General features: G+C 37.2%; 2 protein-coding genes and 1 long non-coding RNA gene across 4 annotated transcripts; 1 reads left to right on the top strand and 2 right to left on the bottom strand.

The window, feature by feature from the left end:
- Positions 1–4,027: 4,027 nt before the first annotated feature.
- On the bottom strand, positions 4,028–5,885 carry LOC121790398. Of its 2 annotated transcripts, XR_006048271.1 has the most exons (3): positions 4,548–5,881; positions 4,179–4,241; positions 4,028–4,053 (listed from the first exon to the last, which is right to left on the bottom strand). It is a non-coding gene; the product is annotated as an uncharacterized LOC121790398 (long non-coding RNA). The 2 variants fall into 2 exon arrangements; XR_006048270.1 differs by having other exon boundaries at positions 4,028–4,241; positions 4,548–5,885.
- A 2,988-nt stretch (positions 5,886–8,873) lies between these two features.
- LOC121790400 (exonuclease 1-like) lies at positions 8,874–14,037 on the top strand. Its single transcript, XM_042188631.1, is given in 15 exon segments — positions 8,874–9,177; positions 9,751–9,870; positions 10,093–10,216; positions 10,364–10,501; positions 10,612–10,821; positions 10,909–11,084; positions 11,181–11,253; positions 11,336–11,402; positions 11,405–11,458; positions 11,903–12,000; positions 12,263–12,883; positions 12,984–13,011; positions 13,330–13,540; positions 13,621–13,734; positions 13,827–14,037. Coding segments are annotated over 14 exon segments (2,097 nt in total). The 5' UTR covers positions 8,874–9,016; the 3' UTR covers positions 13,637–13,734; positions 13,827–14,037.
- A 3,761-nt stretch (positions 14,038–17,798) lies between these two features.
- LOC121790403 lies at positions 17,799–18,164 on the bottom strand. The gene has a single exon (XM_042188633.1). The coding sequence runs from the start codon at positions 18,162–18,164 to the stop codon at positions 17,799–17,801; it is 366 nt and encodes a 121-aa protein (XP_042044567.1).
- Between the last annotated feature and the right edge of the window lie 1,127 nt (positions 18,165–19,291).

Genomic DNA, 19,291 nt, shown 5'->3' on the forward strand with positions numbered 1-19,291 from the left:
ATTGTTATTTGTTCCCAAATGATGGCAGATTGTTTTGTATCGATTTTTTCAAACTGAACCTCCAATACAGTCAGAGTCAAGTCGCAAGTTAATGACGTTCGTTATCATATATTGAAAGAAAAAGAAAATAAATAATGGCGAATAATTTTTTATGGCTGGATTAATTTATTGTTGATATGGATTGCAACGCTTGCTGAATTGGTGGGCCCCAAGCATCATAAATTATATACTACTACTATTAAACTTATTTCTGTTTACGACTTCAAACGGAATAAATTTATATTCCAGCAGATATGCGGATCTATTCGGATTAGGCCAACACGACAATATAAATTCTAGTAATAGTTGAACGTTGTAAACTACTCCATAATTAGTGGTATCATATAGTACTATTCATATTTTTCAAATTTATACTGGTACTTTTAACCTTTTATTATTTATAAAAAAATATACTATTAAAACTGCTACATTCATTTTATTATTTTATGGAGACGAGAAATCAATTAATCTACTATATTTTAAACATGTTTGAGAAATGAATGAGTATCGTTGTGTGTGTTTAGAATGGAGAAGGAATAGTAAAATCTATTTTCATAAGATTTTAGAAATAAGAAATTACAGAATGTTAGAGTAATTATTTTAGGTTTACCAAGGCATCCTTTCATCAGACAGCTACACGACTAATCTCGTTCCAACAATTAGTGTAGTAGGAGACCGACCAAATAACTCACACGAGTAAGACCATTCACTACGCGTCCCGCGCCGGGCTCGCGTTTCGTCCCAGAGGGACTGGTCCTGCGCGGGACCCGTTGCAACGATCATCCCGTCCCGAGCCAGCGCCCGTCTCGTCCCGTAGCCCGTAGACGCGAGACACGGGACGCGCCGTCGCGCCACGCGCCCGGGAGACGTGTCGCGCGCCCGATGCTTGCGTGACGCCCACTCGCTGGCCCGCGAGTGGGCGTCGTCACGGATGACGCAATAATTCGTTTTTTTTTAAATTCAAATTTTAATAAAAAAAATAATTTTCAAACGGTAATATTACCGTTAATTTGTTATTTTCCTTTTTTAAATATTTTTTTACTCTATAAATAATCCTATTTCATACTCATTTCAAACACAAACACACATCTATTCCTCTCAAATCCTCTCTATCACTCCAATTTCCATCTTAAATCAACTCAAACAAATGGATCCTTTTGAGCGAATGCGTCAATTAATGGAACAATCACTTGAAGAAGATCGACGACGAGAGGCGGAGGAAGCCGCGCCACCCCCACGGCGCTCCCGGAAGTACATCAGTCGGAACCGGGAGGAAGCCGCCGCACGGTTAGTACGCGACTACTTCTGCGATAACCCGATTTGGGGAGATACCTACTTCCGTCGCCGTTTCCGCATGAGTAAACCGATATTTCTCCACATAGCGAATACTTTGGCGGCCCGGGAAGAGTTCTTCCGAGAAGGGTTCGACGCAGTCGGCCGTCCCAGCCACACGACGCTGCAGAAATGTACTCCACATCGGAGACACCACTGGGCGCATGTGCTTGATTAACTTCTGCAGAGGCGTCCGGGCAGCCTTCAGTGACGAATTTCTCCGGAGGCCAAGCACGGACGATTGTCAGTTCCTCCTCAACCTGCACGAACAAGTGCACGGATTCCCCGGGATGCTTGGCAGTGTCGATTGCATGCACTAGCAATGGAAGAATTGCCTGGTGGCTTGGAGGGGGTCCTACACGAGCGGCCACAAAGGCACCCACCCAACCGTTGTACTCGAGGCCATTGCCGACTACCGGCTTTGGATCTGGCACGCGTACTTCGGGGTCCCTGGCTTGAACAACGACGTAAACGTGCTCCACCAGTCTGACCTCTTTACCGAAGTTTTGGATGGTAAAGCGCCGGCCATCAACTTCGTCGCCAACAACCGGCTGTATAAAATGGGGTACTATCTCACCGACGGCATCTACCCGAAGTGGCCGACCTTCGTGAAGACGTGCAGCAGGCCTGCGAACCCAAAGCAGGCTCTTTTTGCGCAGAAGCAGGAGGCTGCGCGCAAGGATATGGAGAGGGCGTTCGGTGTTCTCCAAGCGCGCTTCAACATCATCAAAGCCCCGGCTCGTTCGTGGTTCATGGAGAGCATGGTCGACATCATGTATACGTGCATAATCTTGCACAACATGATTGTCCGAGACGAAGGACTCGATGCGGGAAATTGGTTCGACCCTGAATCCCCCGGAAGCTCAACTGCAAGTAGTCCGACGCGAAGTGGAGCGCATCCGTCTATACAAGAACGGTTGGCTATTCGGGCAAGGACACGCGACTCTAGCGCCCACACCCAACTCCAAGAGGATCTAATTGAGAACATTTGGAAAAACTTTGGCGGAGAAGATTAAATTATGTCATTTTTATTTTTTTAGAATTTTAGTTATGTCTTTTTTTCTTTTTTTTTAAAGTTTAAGTTGTAATGTTGTTTTAATTTTAATGAATTGTGTTTGTTTAAATTGAATTGGGTTGGAAAAAAAATAAAAAATGAAATTGAATGAATAGTAATTAAGGGACGGAATAAGGGACGGTTAAGGGACGGTGCGTTGCAGGTTCCGTCCCTTAGTTAAGGGATGGAGGAAAAAAGGACAGTGGGGCCCTCAAATAGTGGTCAAATAGTAGTTAAGGGACGGTATAGAGACATCGTAGCGGATGGCCTAAGAGCATCCACAATGGTTTTCGCCCAGCCATAGCCTAGCCACAAACTCCTCCTGCCACATCATCAGCACTAAAAATCCTCCTGCCACATCATCAAAACAAGCAAATAGCCCAGCCATAGCCCAGCCACATCACTCAAAATTATATAAAACAAATAATGAACAATCACACAAAATACGGAATTAAATTTACGCCACAGATACGGGAAAATGCAACAATTTTATTTAAATTTTCAAAAAATTACATTTTAAAAAATTACATAAATAAAAAAACTAACTCCGAGTAGTCCTCCGCGCCCATAACTCTTCAATTAAATCCTTTTGGAGTCGAATATGAGCTTCCGTTTGGCGCATGTCGGCATGTGCTTGGAGGAGGCCGGCTTCATCGTGAGGTACCCCACTCCGTGCGTTGGGGACGGCCACGCCGTGGCTTGGACCGGCTTCATTATCGTCGTTGGCCCAATCCGTCAGTTGTACACCTTCATCTTCGACAATCATATTGTGCATGATAATACAAGCGTACATTATATCAGCAATGCAGTCGACATGCCACAAATGCGTTGGACCCCTAACCGCCGCCCATCGAGACTGGAGCACACCAAATGCGCGCTCCACATCCTTGCGCGCCGACTCCTGCCGTGCCGCAAAGTAGGCCTTCCTCTCATCTAATGCGCATCGGATCGTCTTCACAAACACGGGCCACATAGGGTATATCCCATCGGCCAAATAATAGCCCATATCATGCCGGTTGCCGTTGGCGACAAAACTGATGGCCGGCCCGACGCCCTGGCACTGCTCGTTGAAAAGGGGCGACGAGTTGAGGACGTTGAGGTCATTGTTCGACCCGGCTATCCCAAAATACGCATGCCAAATCCATAGCCGGTAATCAGCTACAGCCTCGAGGATCATCGTGGGATTCTTTCCCTTATAGCCGGTCGTGTAGAACCCCTTCCAGGAAGTGGGACAGTTCTTCCACTCCCAATGCATACAATCTATGCTGCCTAACATTCCCGGGAACCCATGCTTCTCCCCGTGCATCTGCATCAGATCCTGACAGTCTTGGGGGGTAGGGCTTCAAAGGTACTGATCACTAAATATTTCAATCACGCCCTCACAGAAATACTTCATACATTCCAGGGAAGTCGTCTCACCGATGTGGAGTTACTCGTCCCACATGTCTGTCGCGCCTCCGTAGGCCAACTGCCGGATTGCCGCAGTGCACTTTTGAATAGGTGTGTGGCCGGGTTTGCCAGCCGCATTGTAACACCCCCTACCCGATCGGCGAACGGTCGAATAGGAAATGTCACAATTACGGTGCCATAAATTATGGTCAATTAAAAACCAAACTTAATTCATTAACCTGTCAGCAAAAGTTCCAACACTATTTACAAACACAGCGGAAGCTATTACAAATATTCAAATACTATACATGCCACATCTAACATAAATGGACACAAACGCCGCAAGCAATGATCAGTGACCCACCGAGGATGCAGTGCTGGAGAAGAAACGAAAGAAATATCCAAAGGAATCCACGATCCAATTAACCTGTAGCACACTCAACACTTCAGCCACAATTCTCTAACAATCAATAATCATACAACTTAAATTCTTATTATTATATTTACCAATCATTACCGCATATATCATATTATTATTGTCTTATTAATTTCTAACATAAATTGGGCAGCATCTCCTCTATAACCAACACATGCCCAAAACCCAACAATAGGCAATAGCAAACCCATAATTTATCAACAGTCATCAGCATTTATATGAAGCATCTAATATTCCAAATGATATCCACACATTAACATAGACATATCACAGACGTCATCACACGTATCAACATACCCGTACCAGTAGTCAAATCTTCGTCCACGACTTCAAATTTCCAAACTATGTCATCAGAGGGGTATAATAATACAAAACTTCACATGTCATAAACTACATCTGCAAGTCTCAGATTTTCAATATTTATAATAAAACTCAACAGAACCATGTAACAGAATCCATTTTCACGTATAAGATATTATCATATCAAATTATAACAGATGTTTCACACAATCTCATATTATAACTCATATGTTGTCATACACATATTGTCACATATATCATTACGAATATTTTGATCGACATTATCACATAATTTCACACATGGCCCCTTAATGTGCTTAGTGACAGACTAGGGTACACGGACCAGATCAGAATCAGATACAGACGCGGATTTTGTCCTCGAGAGGACTCCGCACAGACCACCTAATTAGGGTGCAGACAGATAATCAGACCATCCATTTCGGATGCAGACAGATAATCTCAGGAACAGACCACCCATAGGGTGCAGATCAGACAGATCAGATAATAGACGATCCTAGCTTCGGTTATCCAGAAGACGAGAGATCACAGATGATGCAGCGCTGCTGTCCTATGGCATGCCAATTGTACCCACAGAATACACTCAAGCACGGGGCGTAAACACCATCAAATTTACTCATTTTCATCTCAATACATATTCTCAATTATTTCTAATATAACACATCAACAACTTATTTTCACACCATATCATATCGAATTTATAGATTAAATTCCGACATTCTCAAAATCATCCCAGATTCCCAACAACACAGACAGATCATACCTCATCACAGATAGATAGATAGATAGATAGATAGATAGATAGATAGATAGATAGATAGATAGATAGATAGATAGATCAAGCATCATCACATTTAATCATATTTGTATACATCTCATCATCATATATCATTTATCATATCCTTCTTAATGCTCATTTCCACATTTTCTACAGTCACAACCATATTCTTCCCTTTTCACATCTCATTACCAAATCATTCAATAATTCATCATATTCTCATGTTTTACTTCACAAGTCCTTTATCACATAATTACTTATAATCTACTAAGATAATAATATATCAACACAGACAGACAAATCAGACCTCATCACAGATAGATAGATCAGACATCATCACATTTAATCACATTTATTTCCATCTCCACAACGTATACTTTTTGCACATATTTCATTATCAAATCAATCAACAATCCATCATATTCTTATATTTTACTTCATGAATATTTTATCAAGTAATTAATCATAAATTATTTAGACAATAAGTCACGTAATAATCACAGAAAAACACGTAAGAGAATTAGGCCATTTAAGTGTTGAGCATGCTACCTGGATGGCGTTATTTCCAAACCTTTCCATTCGACATTTCTTCTTTCGCCGATCCTTTTTCCTTTCATTTGCTAACATTTGGGTGTAGCTTGATTTAACACCGATTGCGCGATCGGGTATTCAATACGTTGAGAAACGGAGCTAAAATTTGAAGATGAAAGCTTGGAACTCCTTGGCTATGGAGGACACGACTTTTGGGATGAAAATCAGGATGAATAGTGTTATTTTTGGTTTATAAAAGTGTCCCAAATTATTAATTAATTTCATGGTATTTTTGGTGTACAAGTGGCATTCTTCAAATCATGCATAGTTATTTTATTTTCTCTAGAATTTTCTATTAACTTTAAGGCATATTTTGAAGTCAAACATGTCCAAAATGCTGGAAATTTCGTGCCCTATGATTTAAACAAGACATTTTATTTTATTTCATGTGAAAAGACGATTTTGCCCTTCTACCGTATTCTATTTATGATTCCTGATTCAACTCCGATTTTCTTCTCATTCTCGCCCTCACTATACTTCTAATACTTACTTTTAATGCTACTTTAGTCCTTAATCCTTGTTACTAATTATTTTAATTTATTTGGCTCTTTTTTTGTTATCGAATCAACCACATATAATTCGAAATGGACAATTTTAACACAAACCTTATCTTATTTATAATATAACTCATATATTATTTCTAATAAATAATTCTCATCACCTTTTATCCTTATAAAAATTATCAACTATATTTTATCGACTATCATTATTTCCAATATCGATTTATTCGTCGAAAGCCCTGAGTCGTCGATTTCTTAACCTGAACCATGAATTCGTCTAGAGTCATTTTGGGATGTTACACGCATCGTGCCTGAAGCGGAAATACATATATCGTTGCTCAAAGGCGTTAACAATACGCATAAACAGGGCTCTGCTCATCCTAAAACGTCGCCTGAAAAGGTTGGCGTTGAACCGCGGCTCCTCTGCGAAGTAGTCTTCGTATAGGCGCTGATGTGCAGCTACGTGATCACGATCAATCGCTTGTCTGCGATGGACAACTGGCCGAGGTCGAGGTACCGCCGGCTGCAAGGCTCTTTGCATCCATTGGTCTATCCCGCGGTTGGTATATGCCTCAAACACTTCGGCCATTCGACGTTCGTACTCCTCAGCGTCCCCCCCACTACCTCCACTACTACCACCCACGTTACTCATTTCTCGGTGTTGATCTTGTACAGAAATTAAGATAGAGAGAGTACTCGTTAATACAAGTGGTGCGAATGAAAATGAAGTGCAAATCGCGTATATATAGTGATTCGAAAAAGAAAAAGAAACCGTTGGGCTATGCGCTGGGCGATCCGGGCGCTGCAATGGCGCCGAGCGCATAGCCCAGCGCATTTTGACCGCCTAGCGCTAGGCGAAATTCATTTCCGAAAAACCGCTCGGCGGTTTTCGGCTCCTGCAATGGTTCGCCTAGCGCCGGCGCTCGGCTAGGCGGTGCGCTAGACGCCATTGTGGATGCTCTAAGGATTGAACGTCTAACCTTATGTTTAAGACACACGATGTTAATCATTATGTCAATCATATTGGTCAACTAGTCACTTTTTTGATAGCATAAGAATAAATACTTCATTCATTCCATAAAAATTGAGACTTTTTCTCTTTTTTATCCATTCTATAAAAATAGTTTATTTCTATTTTTAGTAACTTTTTTCTCTATTAAAGTGGGCTCATTCTCCACTAACAATCACCTTTTCTTTCTATCTATCTTTTATTTAGCCAATTATACATCAAAACACATATCATTCCAAAAATCTCTAATGATATATTATGAGAAAGATGAAGTATATTTTTAATGATTTTGGGGATTCTTTCTATTTATCTACTGTTACAAATAAGAATACACCCAATATGTATTTTTATATATTAGTTTGATTTTTTTTTCACAATGGAAAAATTATTAGTATGAAAGTAATAAATATGAATATAAAATATTATCTATTAACATTATTTTAGTTACGCATATCCAACCATTTAGATTAAACTCAAACTCATTTTAGTATAAATATTAATGGGTTTTGCAACAGAAAAACTGAGTTCTAGATCTATTTGGCAGGTTATTTAGAACTATTCTCGCAATTATCACATGTATCATGCATATAACTTGAATTAAATCATGCTTTTGATTAATTGAAACCTAAAACATGCTTTCTATAGAAAGAATTAATTACCTTCTTGTTTCTCCAAAGAATTGCAGATGACTCGCTACTTCTCCACATGATGATCTTCAATATTAGACCACAGATCTTCTGACTGGTTCCCGAACAATATTTCGATATTAGGGTGTGCTGATCTTATCAAAATATATAAGACTTGGTTTGTATGTGTTGTATGATTATTTGAATGATTAGGTATTAAATTTTTAAAATGTTATATTTGTAGATGCTAGATTATTAACTTTTTCCAATATTGAATTATTTAAATTTTTACTTAAATAAATTTGAATTAGAGTTAGATGAAATTTAATTGAATTAGAATTAGATGAAAAATCGGTTCTTCAGTTGCTATAGGAACCAATTGGTTCTACCGAACCAATCCGATCCGATTTCAATTCTTAGATTCATAAAAATTGTAACCGGTTATCCAATCAACTGGCCAGTTAGAACCAAAATTGGCCGAATATATATGCCTACTATTAATAATACAAGTCTTGTTATCCATTAACATTATTTTAACTATGTTTTTTTTTTCTTTCTTATTTTCTACTAATATGGCATTATGTCTTTAGGGTAAGGAAGAGTATCGATTAATGATTGTCACTCACAAATTCATTACTGGGCCTCTTGGAGAGGGATACAAGAAGCCCAATATCATTTACAGCAAAAGCCTAGTCCATTAGTAATACTTATGTATTAGTAATTCCGAAAATTGCCCCCAAAATTTATGAATTTTCATCAGCAATCCCAATTCCCACTGGTACTGTGTTATTCAACATTTTCCCGCCCATTCCCTCCCTCCAAAATGGATTTCCTGGATAAAGTCTCTGTTTAGCGCAAGAAAGGGCAATGGGATTTCGCATCGGTCTGTAATTGTCGAGAACACATCTTGCTGACATTTCTTGAATTATCGATCAAGTTTGGCGATGGGTATTCAAGGGTTGCTGCCGCTTCTGAAATCAATCATGAACCCGATTCACATTAAGGATCTGGAGGGTTGTTTCGTTGCCGTCGATACGTATTCTTGGCTGCACAAAGGCGCTCTTTCTTGCAGCACTGAGCTCTGCAAAGGCCAACCCACATCCAAGTACTTCCACATTGTTGCCCCTCGATTAATTTTTCATCTTCGTCAATGCGCGTATTTTGGGTCTTTGTCTTGAATCTGAGAATATCCGGGTTTTTGTATTTCTGGAAGGGAGAAAATGGGTTTTAGTATGCAGACCCCCATGTTTATATCACTTTGATTCCTTTAATTTTAAGCAATTAATTTTGGGTTATGAGTATCTTTTTTGTTCTTCATAGATCTGAAGAAGTAAGTTGCTTTATTAGAGATGTTAAGAACACTTTTTGGTGAATCTCTTTAAAATTGCCACTGATAAATTTCCCATAGCTAAAATCATGGTTAAGTTAATTTATATGGCATTCTTGTCGAAGGGTTTTAGTAGACTGGGCTTGAGATAAGTGTTTTGCAAATATCCACACGAGACATAGATCTTTCTTACCTGTTTATAGAAAGTGTGTTTTCAAAATTGTCTGGTTGTATGATCATTTGAACGAAATTTCTTATGTAGATTGAAGAAGAAGATTATTTGTATTTGCTAATTCTAATGCTAAGTTGAAAGATAAGATGACATAGTGGGCTTCTATCTTGGTTTTTCAGGCACATTAACTACTGTATGCATAGGGTGAATATGCTACGTCATTATGGTGTCAAACCCATTCTTGTATTTGATGGGGGTCCTCTACCAATGAAGAATGAGCAAGAGATTAAGCGAGCAAGGTATCGAATTCTGTCCATCAATTTTCTCCGTTTGATAGGCTTAATATGTTCGGCTGCTTATTAGTAATAGAGTTTCTGAAGTTCCAGTTTTGTGTCACATGGCCCTTGCAGTCATGTTATTTTAGCTTCCATACTCCCTGATTTCTTTACCGTGTACCCTTGACCTCTATTTGTTGATTCATTGTGTGTAATTTCTATCTTTCTCGCATTTGTTATTTGCAGGTCTAGAAGAGAAAACCTTTCCCGTGCTATGGAACATGAGTCAAACGGAAATCTAAAGGCTGCATTTGACTGCTACCAGAAGGCTGTTGATATATCACCTTCAATTGCTTATGACCTTATTCAGGTGGAATAGCTTTTAATGTTCTGAAATTGCGAAACATTTTCCAAGTATATTTTGGGGTTATTTTAAACACTTTATGGAGCTAGAACTTAACACTCTTTTTCCTTCCGTTCCTTTGACAGCCTATCTGCTTGTTCTTATTGTTAACAGGTCTTAAAGCAGGAAAATATTGCTTATGTTGTTGCACCTTATGAGGCAGATGCACAAATGACATTTTTGGCAGTCAGCAAACATGTTGAAGCTGTTATAACGGAAGATTCAGATTTAATTGCATTTGGTTGCCCAAGAGTGAGTTTTACTTGCTCATGCTTTGTTCTGATTATTCCATAGGCATTGTACTTATATTTTCGTGTATCTATTTTTGTTATATTCTCATGAACCTGTACTGTATAACACAGATCATCTACAAAATGGATAAATTCGGGCAAGGTGTTGATTTTAAGAGTGCCATGCTACAACACAACAAAGAACTAAATTTAGAGGGATTCACCCAAATGATGCTGTTGGAGATGTGCATTTTAAGTGGGTGTGACTATCTGCCATCTCTCCCAGGAATGGGCCTGAAAAAAGCTCACGCTCTGATGAAGAAGTTTAAAAATCACGAGAATGTAAAATCACTCTCTTATTATGGACATTTTGATGCTTTCTGTCAGTTGATTCACATTAAAGTTTGGTTACTAAATACCATGATGCAGGTCATCAAGCACTTGAAGTACAACAGCATTGATGTAACTCCACTTTATGAGGAATCATTCAAGAAAGCAATTTTGACTTTCAAGCATCAACGCGTTTATGATCCTATCAGTGACGATATTGTACATCTGTCTGAGCCAGTTGGCATTGCTGATGAAGATTTAGACTTTTTAGGCCCATATCCTTTTGCTATAGATTGCATAATTAGTAAATTGATCTACACAAGCACATATCCCTCCGTGCTTTACTAGAAGGATACCTTAACTAGAATCACGTCATTGCCCCAGCATGTGGCTAAAGGCATTGCAGAAGGAGACATAGATCCTATCACTAAAGATCCCATCCAAGTACGTCTCATACTTTTTCATTGATTTAGAAGTATTGTGCACACCATGAGCTCCTCTATAATTATCTTCTTGTGATAAGTAGATAGAATCTGGTGCTGCTGAAAAGACACTTCAAGCAACTTACCAGCTCAAGTTTTTCAAGCCTGACGGTGAAAGGAGAAGATTGATTTGCCTGTGCAGAAAAATATTCTCACAAACTACTTCTGTATCCAATCAAGGCAATTTTTTTAGTTTGTCATTCTCTCATTTTCACGCAGCTGGTTAGCTTTGTTGCATGCACCCTTACACTAAAGCCATGGAGCCTAGGTTGAACTCTTTAAGAATATCCTATTTTCCTTCTTGTTAACGTTAAGTGCAGGTTCAACTTTTGCTTTATATAAGCTCCTGAGTCCCTAACCCTTGTCATGTGACTCATGTAAGGCAATAGGATGCACATGTTTCTTACGCTTAAATCTCGTCAAATTCCATGGTCTACAGTTACCTTGAACCTATATCACATTTGGTTTGATAGTTTTTGCAGTGATTTCGTGTTCTCACAACAAGTGTAATATGAGAGGGTTATAGCATGCAAGGAACACAATTTATTTCTTGTTTATCTCACACCTCTTTAGAGGATTAAGAAAAGTTGGCTTTCCCTTGACTTTATAAGGCTTCGCTTCTCTTGAGGCAAAGAGGAAATTCAGGGCCCCTCGAATTGTACCAAATGAAAACAATAAAACTTCCAGTCCTAGCCTAGGTTTACATGAGGTCAGTTCTAATTGAATATAATATGCCTGCTTATCAGAGGGCCAGCTACCAATTTAAAGATCAGACATTTTATTTCTATCACAATCTGTCATTTGCTAATTATTTTTGGTATTTCTGTTTTAGGAAAGCATGGCTCTGAAACTGATGATTTGAAGGTTTTAGGGGAACATAATCCCGGTGAGAATTACATTTCTACAGATACGAAGCTATTTCTGCAAATCAGTGCCTACTGATTTGTTTGTACATGTATAGGGCCATTTAGCAAAGAGGAGTCATGGGAGATAAAGAAATGCTACCACTTACATCACTGCAAAATTCAGTATGTAAGCCTTGTATCTCCTTGCACAAGGATCTTGACTCTAATCAAGAAAACAGAAAGGCGACACCAGGAAATAAAAATGTTATAGTGAGAAGCTCATATTTTATGAAAAAACCTAATGGGGAGACAGGGAAGGAAAATGAGAGTGATGTGTACAACAGTGGTGATAACAAATTGGACACATTTGCATCTGAGAAAACATGCAAAACGGAGGAGAAGAGAATCACTTTATGTAGTCCTTATTTTCGGCCCAGCATCAAGCAAAATGCTAATGGTCAGACAAGCAATCTTTTCGAGAAGTATTCCTTCCAGACTCGCAGTTCAAAATTGTCTGACGTAGACAATGATGGTGAGTCAAAAAAAATAGTCGAGTACCCAAAACACAGAGTGAGGAGTTCTTTTTTCAAAGAAACTTCTGTAAATGAGAATCACCTGTCCAAAGACAAGACAATCAGTGGCATTGCTGATGAGTCTCACAATAACAGTCACCAGGGGCTGTCAACTGATGATTCATTAGAATGCACGGCAAAGAAAAGAAAGTTAGCTCAAACTGATAGTCCAAGTGTACGTGCTTCTTCTTAGTCCCGATCATTATTATATGTTGCATTCTATATCTGATTCTCAAGTACTATTGGCTATATAATTTATATCCCATATGCTGCAGGATGCAAATGATAACAACTGGAGATCAGGTACATCTCCTGTTAATGTGCTGAGAAAAATGGATATTCTTCAATTTTGTTTCAGATAATTCCTAGTTGGGATAGATAATTACATCATGTTACGCACTATTTTGTCAAATAGAAGTTCAACATGAACGTGTCTGCTTCAGAAAGGATTGAATCGTTGAGTTGTACAATGTGCTTCAGTTTCTCTCTTGGCTTCTATTAGTTTCTGATAGTATGCAAAGCTTATTCCCAGTAGCACTAGAGTTCATAGCCTAAGTTGCATATACTTCTTTCAAGCTTGAGTGCCATGACATTGTTGTTAAGACAACATTACCCTTTCAGGTTACTCTTCTGATCCAGAGGATGAAGAGACACCTCAAGAGGGAAAGTTTGGCTCCGATATTAGTCATTTGGGGCGTTATTCTAATATAGCAGAAAAATCAATGGAAAGGTTTGTAGCAGTGATATCATCATTTAGATACAGTGCATCTGGATCTCGTGCTAGTGGTCTTCGTGCCCCTCTAAAAGATATAAAGAACAACTTCAAGAGAAGGTGAAAAGCATACCAATAATGTGTCCCTTTTTTCCACAAAGATAAAGAGCCTAAACTATGCCACCTCTTGTTTGAACTAGGAGATCTATACAATGAAGCTCAACCCCAGAAACTTGTTTATGCACCCCCAGAAGCATCAAGATACCATAAAGCTTAAAGTTTTAAGTTTTGGTCCAAATGCATCAACATAAAAGGTTATTGAGAACTTTAATCTTTCTCATTCATGTCTGTCATTGATCATTGAATTTTAATTGACCTTTTATTATCTTTTTCTGATTTGTTTCAGGGCTAGTCTGAGATGCATGTTCATTGCTGCTGCTTCTTGCTTCCATTCATACAAATGTCAAGAAATCCAGAAGTCCATGATATTTTGTTCAATATCTATGAATTCCTACCTCAAGCATAGTGGTAACCTTAGTTAGGCGTGCCCTCATCATCATCCAGATATTGTAACTTTATTTTTTTTCAGAAAAAAGGAAATTACCTTTTCCTAGTCCTATTGAAAAGCTTATGCAAATTCTTATGCGGTCATTTTTTCTGGAAAAAAAAACAGATCTTGGATGAGCTGATTGACCATATTGAGGCAATTATGACCATAAAAATGATCAATATGGAGTAACTAATTTAGTTTTATATGTCAATTGTACTCTATCAATCTGACTTTTTTTATCTTTGTAGATTTTGGCTCCATGCTTCTTTTTATTTATAATTAATACTTAATTTAATAATCTAATCGTGTGTGGGTGATGATAATGTGGTGACATTTAGCACCACTCTTTTGTTAAAGTAAATAATTTATGATATAAAGAGTCATAAGTCGCTATCCTAACGGAAAGTAAATTGTATTGATTACTAATTATGTGATCCAATTGTAAGCATTAGTTACAAATCTAATAATCTGGCAATCAAATTACAATACTCAAATTATCGTAAGTTTTACATTGCTTTCACAAATCATGTCGCCATTTGTGGATGCATATATAGGACTTCAAAATGATTGTCTTTTGTTCCATATTGATCATTGAAAAAGGCCTAACATGTCCTTTCATATACATCCAAACAATGAAAGCTTTCTCAATAAACAAAGGGTTTGAATTTGGGTGAAAGTACAACTTAGTTGATTAGACGTTTCTCCAATATTTAATATGTCAAAACTTTGAATTCCGATGATGAAAGTACAACTTAGTTGATTAGACGCTTCTCCAATATTTAATATGTCAAAACTTCGAGTAATCACATGAATAAATGGAACATTATTAATCTTCTTTACATGAAAAAATAGGAGATAAGTTTAAACATCATGGCTCCATCCCTTTATTGGGGCCCAAATAAAAAAAATCCATATTAAGCTTCAAATAAGAAATACATACTACTATAAGTCTATAACTATACTTTCAACTTAGTCTCTTAATAATTTGAAAATCACAATTTGATACCTACATATTAATTGATCACTCCAACTTTGTGCTGCCACATGACACATATGATGCAAAATAATAACAATATACTCTATAGTGCAAACAAATTGTCTTTAATGCAAAATCTACTGTCTATAATGCAATCTGGATAAATCAGTGTACAATTTGTATTATAGATAGTTTATTTTGCATTAGACGGTCTATGTCTTTAATGCAAAATAAAAAAAAATATACAATGCAATCCACGTATTATCCATCGACGACGTCTACTAATATTTGTTGTATTATAGCGTTGTTATTTTGTATTATACGTGCCGCGTGACAACATGAGGTTGGAAGGACGTTATAATTTGAACTTAAAAAATTATTTTTGAAGTACTCTCCAAACTATACAAGTTAAGTTTGTCATGTGTTAGCCCAATAATTTCCAACAAAAATTAGACGACATTATGATTTTCTCTTATTATAACCAAAATACTTTTTATTTTATATTTCGGTAGCAGTAAAAAATTTACACTAAGACTTCAATTTTTAATTATAACTAGTATGACTATTTATATTTTCTCCCCAACCACCAGCAAGAGAAGATCTATATACTATCAATTAGAAGATTGAGTCATCAACATACTTATTAACCAAAGTTTAAATATAAAAAGCTTGACCCTCTTTCTATAATTTAAAATTAATTAATTCCTTTTTTTTCTTGATTTGGAAGTTCATGTACTCCCTTCTGTCACACCGAAGTTAACCCACTTTTCCTTTTGATTTGTCCCAATCAAGATAACCCATTATCTAAAAATGAAAACACTTTTATCTCTGCTTTATTCAATTTCTCTTACTTTACTCTCTTCACTTCACACAAAATAAAGTTACATAAATTTTCGTGCTCTCAAAGAAAGGGTCATCTTCCCTGGAACTGGAACGGTGGAGTAGTAAACAAGGCCCCACCTCGGCAGGGCCTTCTCTGTCACAGGTAATATTTTAGAGTGTACAGGTAGGTCTATTGAATAAACATATAGGAGTATAATAACCACAAATCAATTCCTCCATGAATAAATAATTATGTCAAATTAATAGCTTCAACAATCTAGTGCCTCAAAATTGTCCACGTAGCATATTAATTTATGGTTTTTACGTGGCCTTAGTAAATCTCTCGAAAGTTTAGACTAAAATAGTTTATCTAGTTCAGAACAAGATGACTAAGTTTAATTTGTTAAGTTTGCTACTAAATGACAAAATTAACGTAGTTGATGAGAATCATGAGATGCCGTGGTAATGCGGTTTACAAAACAGTACTCCCTCCGTCCCGAGCTACTCGCTCATTTCCTTTTCGGCTCGGAGATTAAGGAATGAGTGTGTAGGAAAGTCAAAAATGACGGCTGTAGGTGAAATTTTTTACTAGAAATGGAAAGAGTGCAAGTAACTTGGGACGCCCAAAAAGGAAATAAGTGCGAGTAGCGCGGGACGGAGGGAGTATTTTATTAATTGTTTTAGATGACTAATGCTTGAGTTTGTCATTAACAATCAGACTTGGAGATTTAGAGCATATTAAACAAATACTGACTTACTTATATACTCTATAGTTGAAATGAGGCAATCTATTTTATGAAAGATTCCAAAGGAATTTTAACCTGCCACCTGTTATTGTGTAAGACCAATCACTTATTCAGATAAGTAAGCAAAATATTCTTCACTTAATTAAATTAATTTGATTTGTTTGCTTTTGCCTCCTAATCTCGCAACGCGTAGTGTTGTGTGATTAGCCACGTCAGTTTGGCAAATTCCATCTTGCTCCGTACCTCCTAATTTGTCTCATTAACCTTCTAAGAGCATGCACACCAAAGATTATATATTGAGTACATACCGAATATGCTTTAGTGCTGACTGCCGAAGTACGTCGTTGCAGGCATTAAACACAAGAATTATATGCTTAATGACTATAATGACGTATTCAGTAGTCAGCACTAGATACCCGGGTATGTACTCAAGGATCTTTGTTGATCATCATGCTCTCAAAATGGCACGTAAGAGCACATATCACCATTGCCCAATCATAACCGGACGCTTGTATTATTTCAATTTTAATTTCATTAGTAACTTAAAAAACCAGATTTTTTAAAAGTAAGAAATACTACTACTATTTAGTAGCCAATATTATAACTAATGTCGTAAAACTCCTACCCAGTTTAAAGTGTTTATATTCATATACTATTGTCAAATCCTTGTGCAATAGCACATATCATCACAACAATATTGTTTCAACAAATCGAATTTATAATATACAGCCCATACTAAAGCAAATTTGTCTCAATAATATTAGGAGGAGTTGAATTCATAGAATCCACAACTAGCTTTATAATTTACTCCTAAAATAAAACTATTTTTAGTAGTACCATAGCTGTGGCCTGGGAGGCAGAAATGGACAAACTTTCACAGAAAAAAATGAGATCTATTGAATCAGAAGTGGCGTAATGCCCCACCCACCCTCTTCTTACCCTAACAGAAACCTAATCTAACACCCAGGAATTTGGATCTTTCCAACTTATGTAACATGCATCCAATATTAATAAATCAATTTTTTTTTATATCATGGAGTACTAATTAAAATGACTCCATTAAAAAACTCTTTTTCCCCTTTCTCTGATTCTCTTTTTTGAGCGAATTAATGAAGCAATTGTATTTCGATTTCAATATTTTTCCTTCTTCCATTTTTCTTACAACAAACGGACACAATTCTTGGAAATTCCGACAATCACTATAATCGATTTCTGACAAGAATGGATCCCAAAAACCATTAAAAAAAACTTAAAATTTAAATTAATAATTTCAATTCTCAATCGTCACGTTTCGAGAAAGCCGGTGAGGCGGAGAATGGAGTTACGGACTTGGCTCAAATCCCGTCCCTTGAGAGTCCTCCCGTTGCCCGTAAAAACGGAGAAGGCCATCATCTTCCCGGCCACGCGCCGCCCCAATATTACGTGCGGCGGCACCATCTCTCCGTCGCCGCCGCCGCAGTCTTCCAAATCGTACCGCAACCACGACACGTTCTCCGGGATACTCACCGGAACCGCCGTCGAGTTCTGCTTCTTAACACTCTTCATCTTCTTCCTCTTGAATTCCTTCGAATTCAACTGGAAATCGCCGCCGCCGCCGACTTCGTCGCAAAAGTTAAACACAACCTCGGATTCGTCGAACTCTTCTGCCATTGTAAGAATCTGAAGTAAGGAAATGGGGATGAAGCTGGAGAGCTGGGAATGGTGGGAAATGGAATGAATTTATAGGGGAAAATGGATGAATGATTGAGTGTTTAATCATAGCAAGATCGATTTGATTGCTGGCGTCACTGTGAAAGAGGTCCCTCTTTTTGATTAGTACTGCAGCAGTATCTTTTTTTTATTAAATTAATTAATTAATTTTTCTAAACTTAAAAATCTTACAAGGTTTGAATTGTTTAACCTGCGGCTTACGGCTTTTGCTGTCTTTATGTATGACTATTGTAGCTTAAGAATAAATACAATTAATTTGCGTATTAATGTACTCACATTTGTGTTAATTAATGTTTTTCTTCTGTCTTATTCCTTGCGTATTATGTACTCACATTTGTGTTATACTACGGCGTAGAAGAGTAGTGCTATATTGCTAACTCAATATTTAATTGCTAACTACAATTAAATAATAACAATTAGATATTCAAATTAAGGGCCTAGATCACTCCTCAAATGTCAATACGATCAACAAAAAACGTCAATAGTCAATTTACAACAAATCAGTTGTAACTAACTTTTGAAAAACATCTCATAACTTTAAAACACATATAACTTTCTCGATTTAAATTATTTTTTTGCACAACATATATCAAATAAAGATAATTTCATAAGGATTCTAACGAGATCTCACTTGCATATGTTACGATGTCAAAATTTGAAAAAAATTTCAAAAAATTTCAATTTTTTCGTACATCAACAAATGTCAACATGATATATAAAACATGTCAATATAAGCAATGTGTTAACATTCTCAAAGCATTGTGTTGATATTTTCGAAACACTATATTGACATTTTCATCCAAAACCCTAATTTGATATTTTTTTTATTTTTTCGATTTAATTAATAAAAAAACGAAAATTACACTTGGCAAATTGTAGACCACAAGTTTTCTAAAATCCTATGGTCTTAAATTAGTTGTAGTTAGCAATTAAATGATGAGTTAGCAATTGATCACTCCTCTATTACCCTAGTACCTAGTACCTAGTACGTATGTATCAAGTTTTTTCACTGGGGGAATGTATCAATATTTTATTGTACTAATAAAACACGTTACTCCAATTTATCA

Source organism: Salvia splendens, unplaced genomic scaffold (assembly GCF_004379255.2).
Source record: "Salvia splendens isolate huo1 unplaced genomic scaffold, SspV2 ctg500, whole genome shotgun sequence".
Classification (NCBI taxonomy): Eukaryota; Viridiplantae; Streptophyta; class Magnoliopsida; order Lamiales; family Lamiaceae; genus Salvia; species Salvia splendens.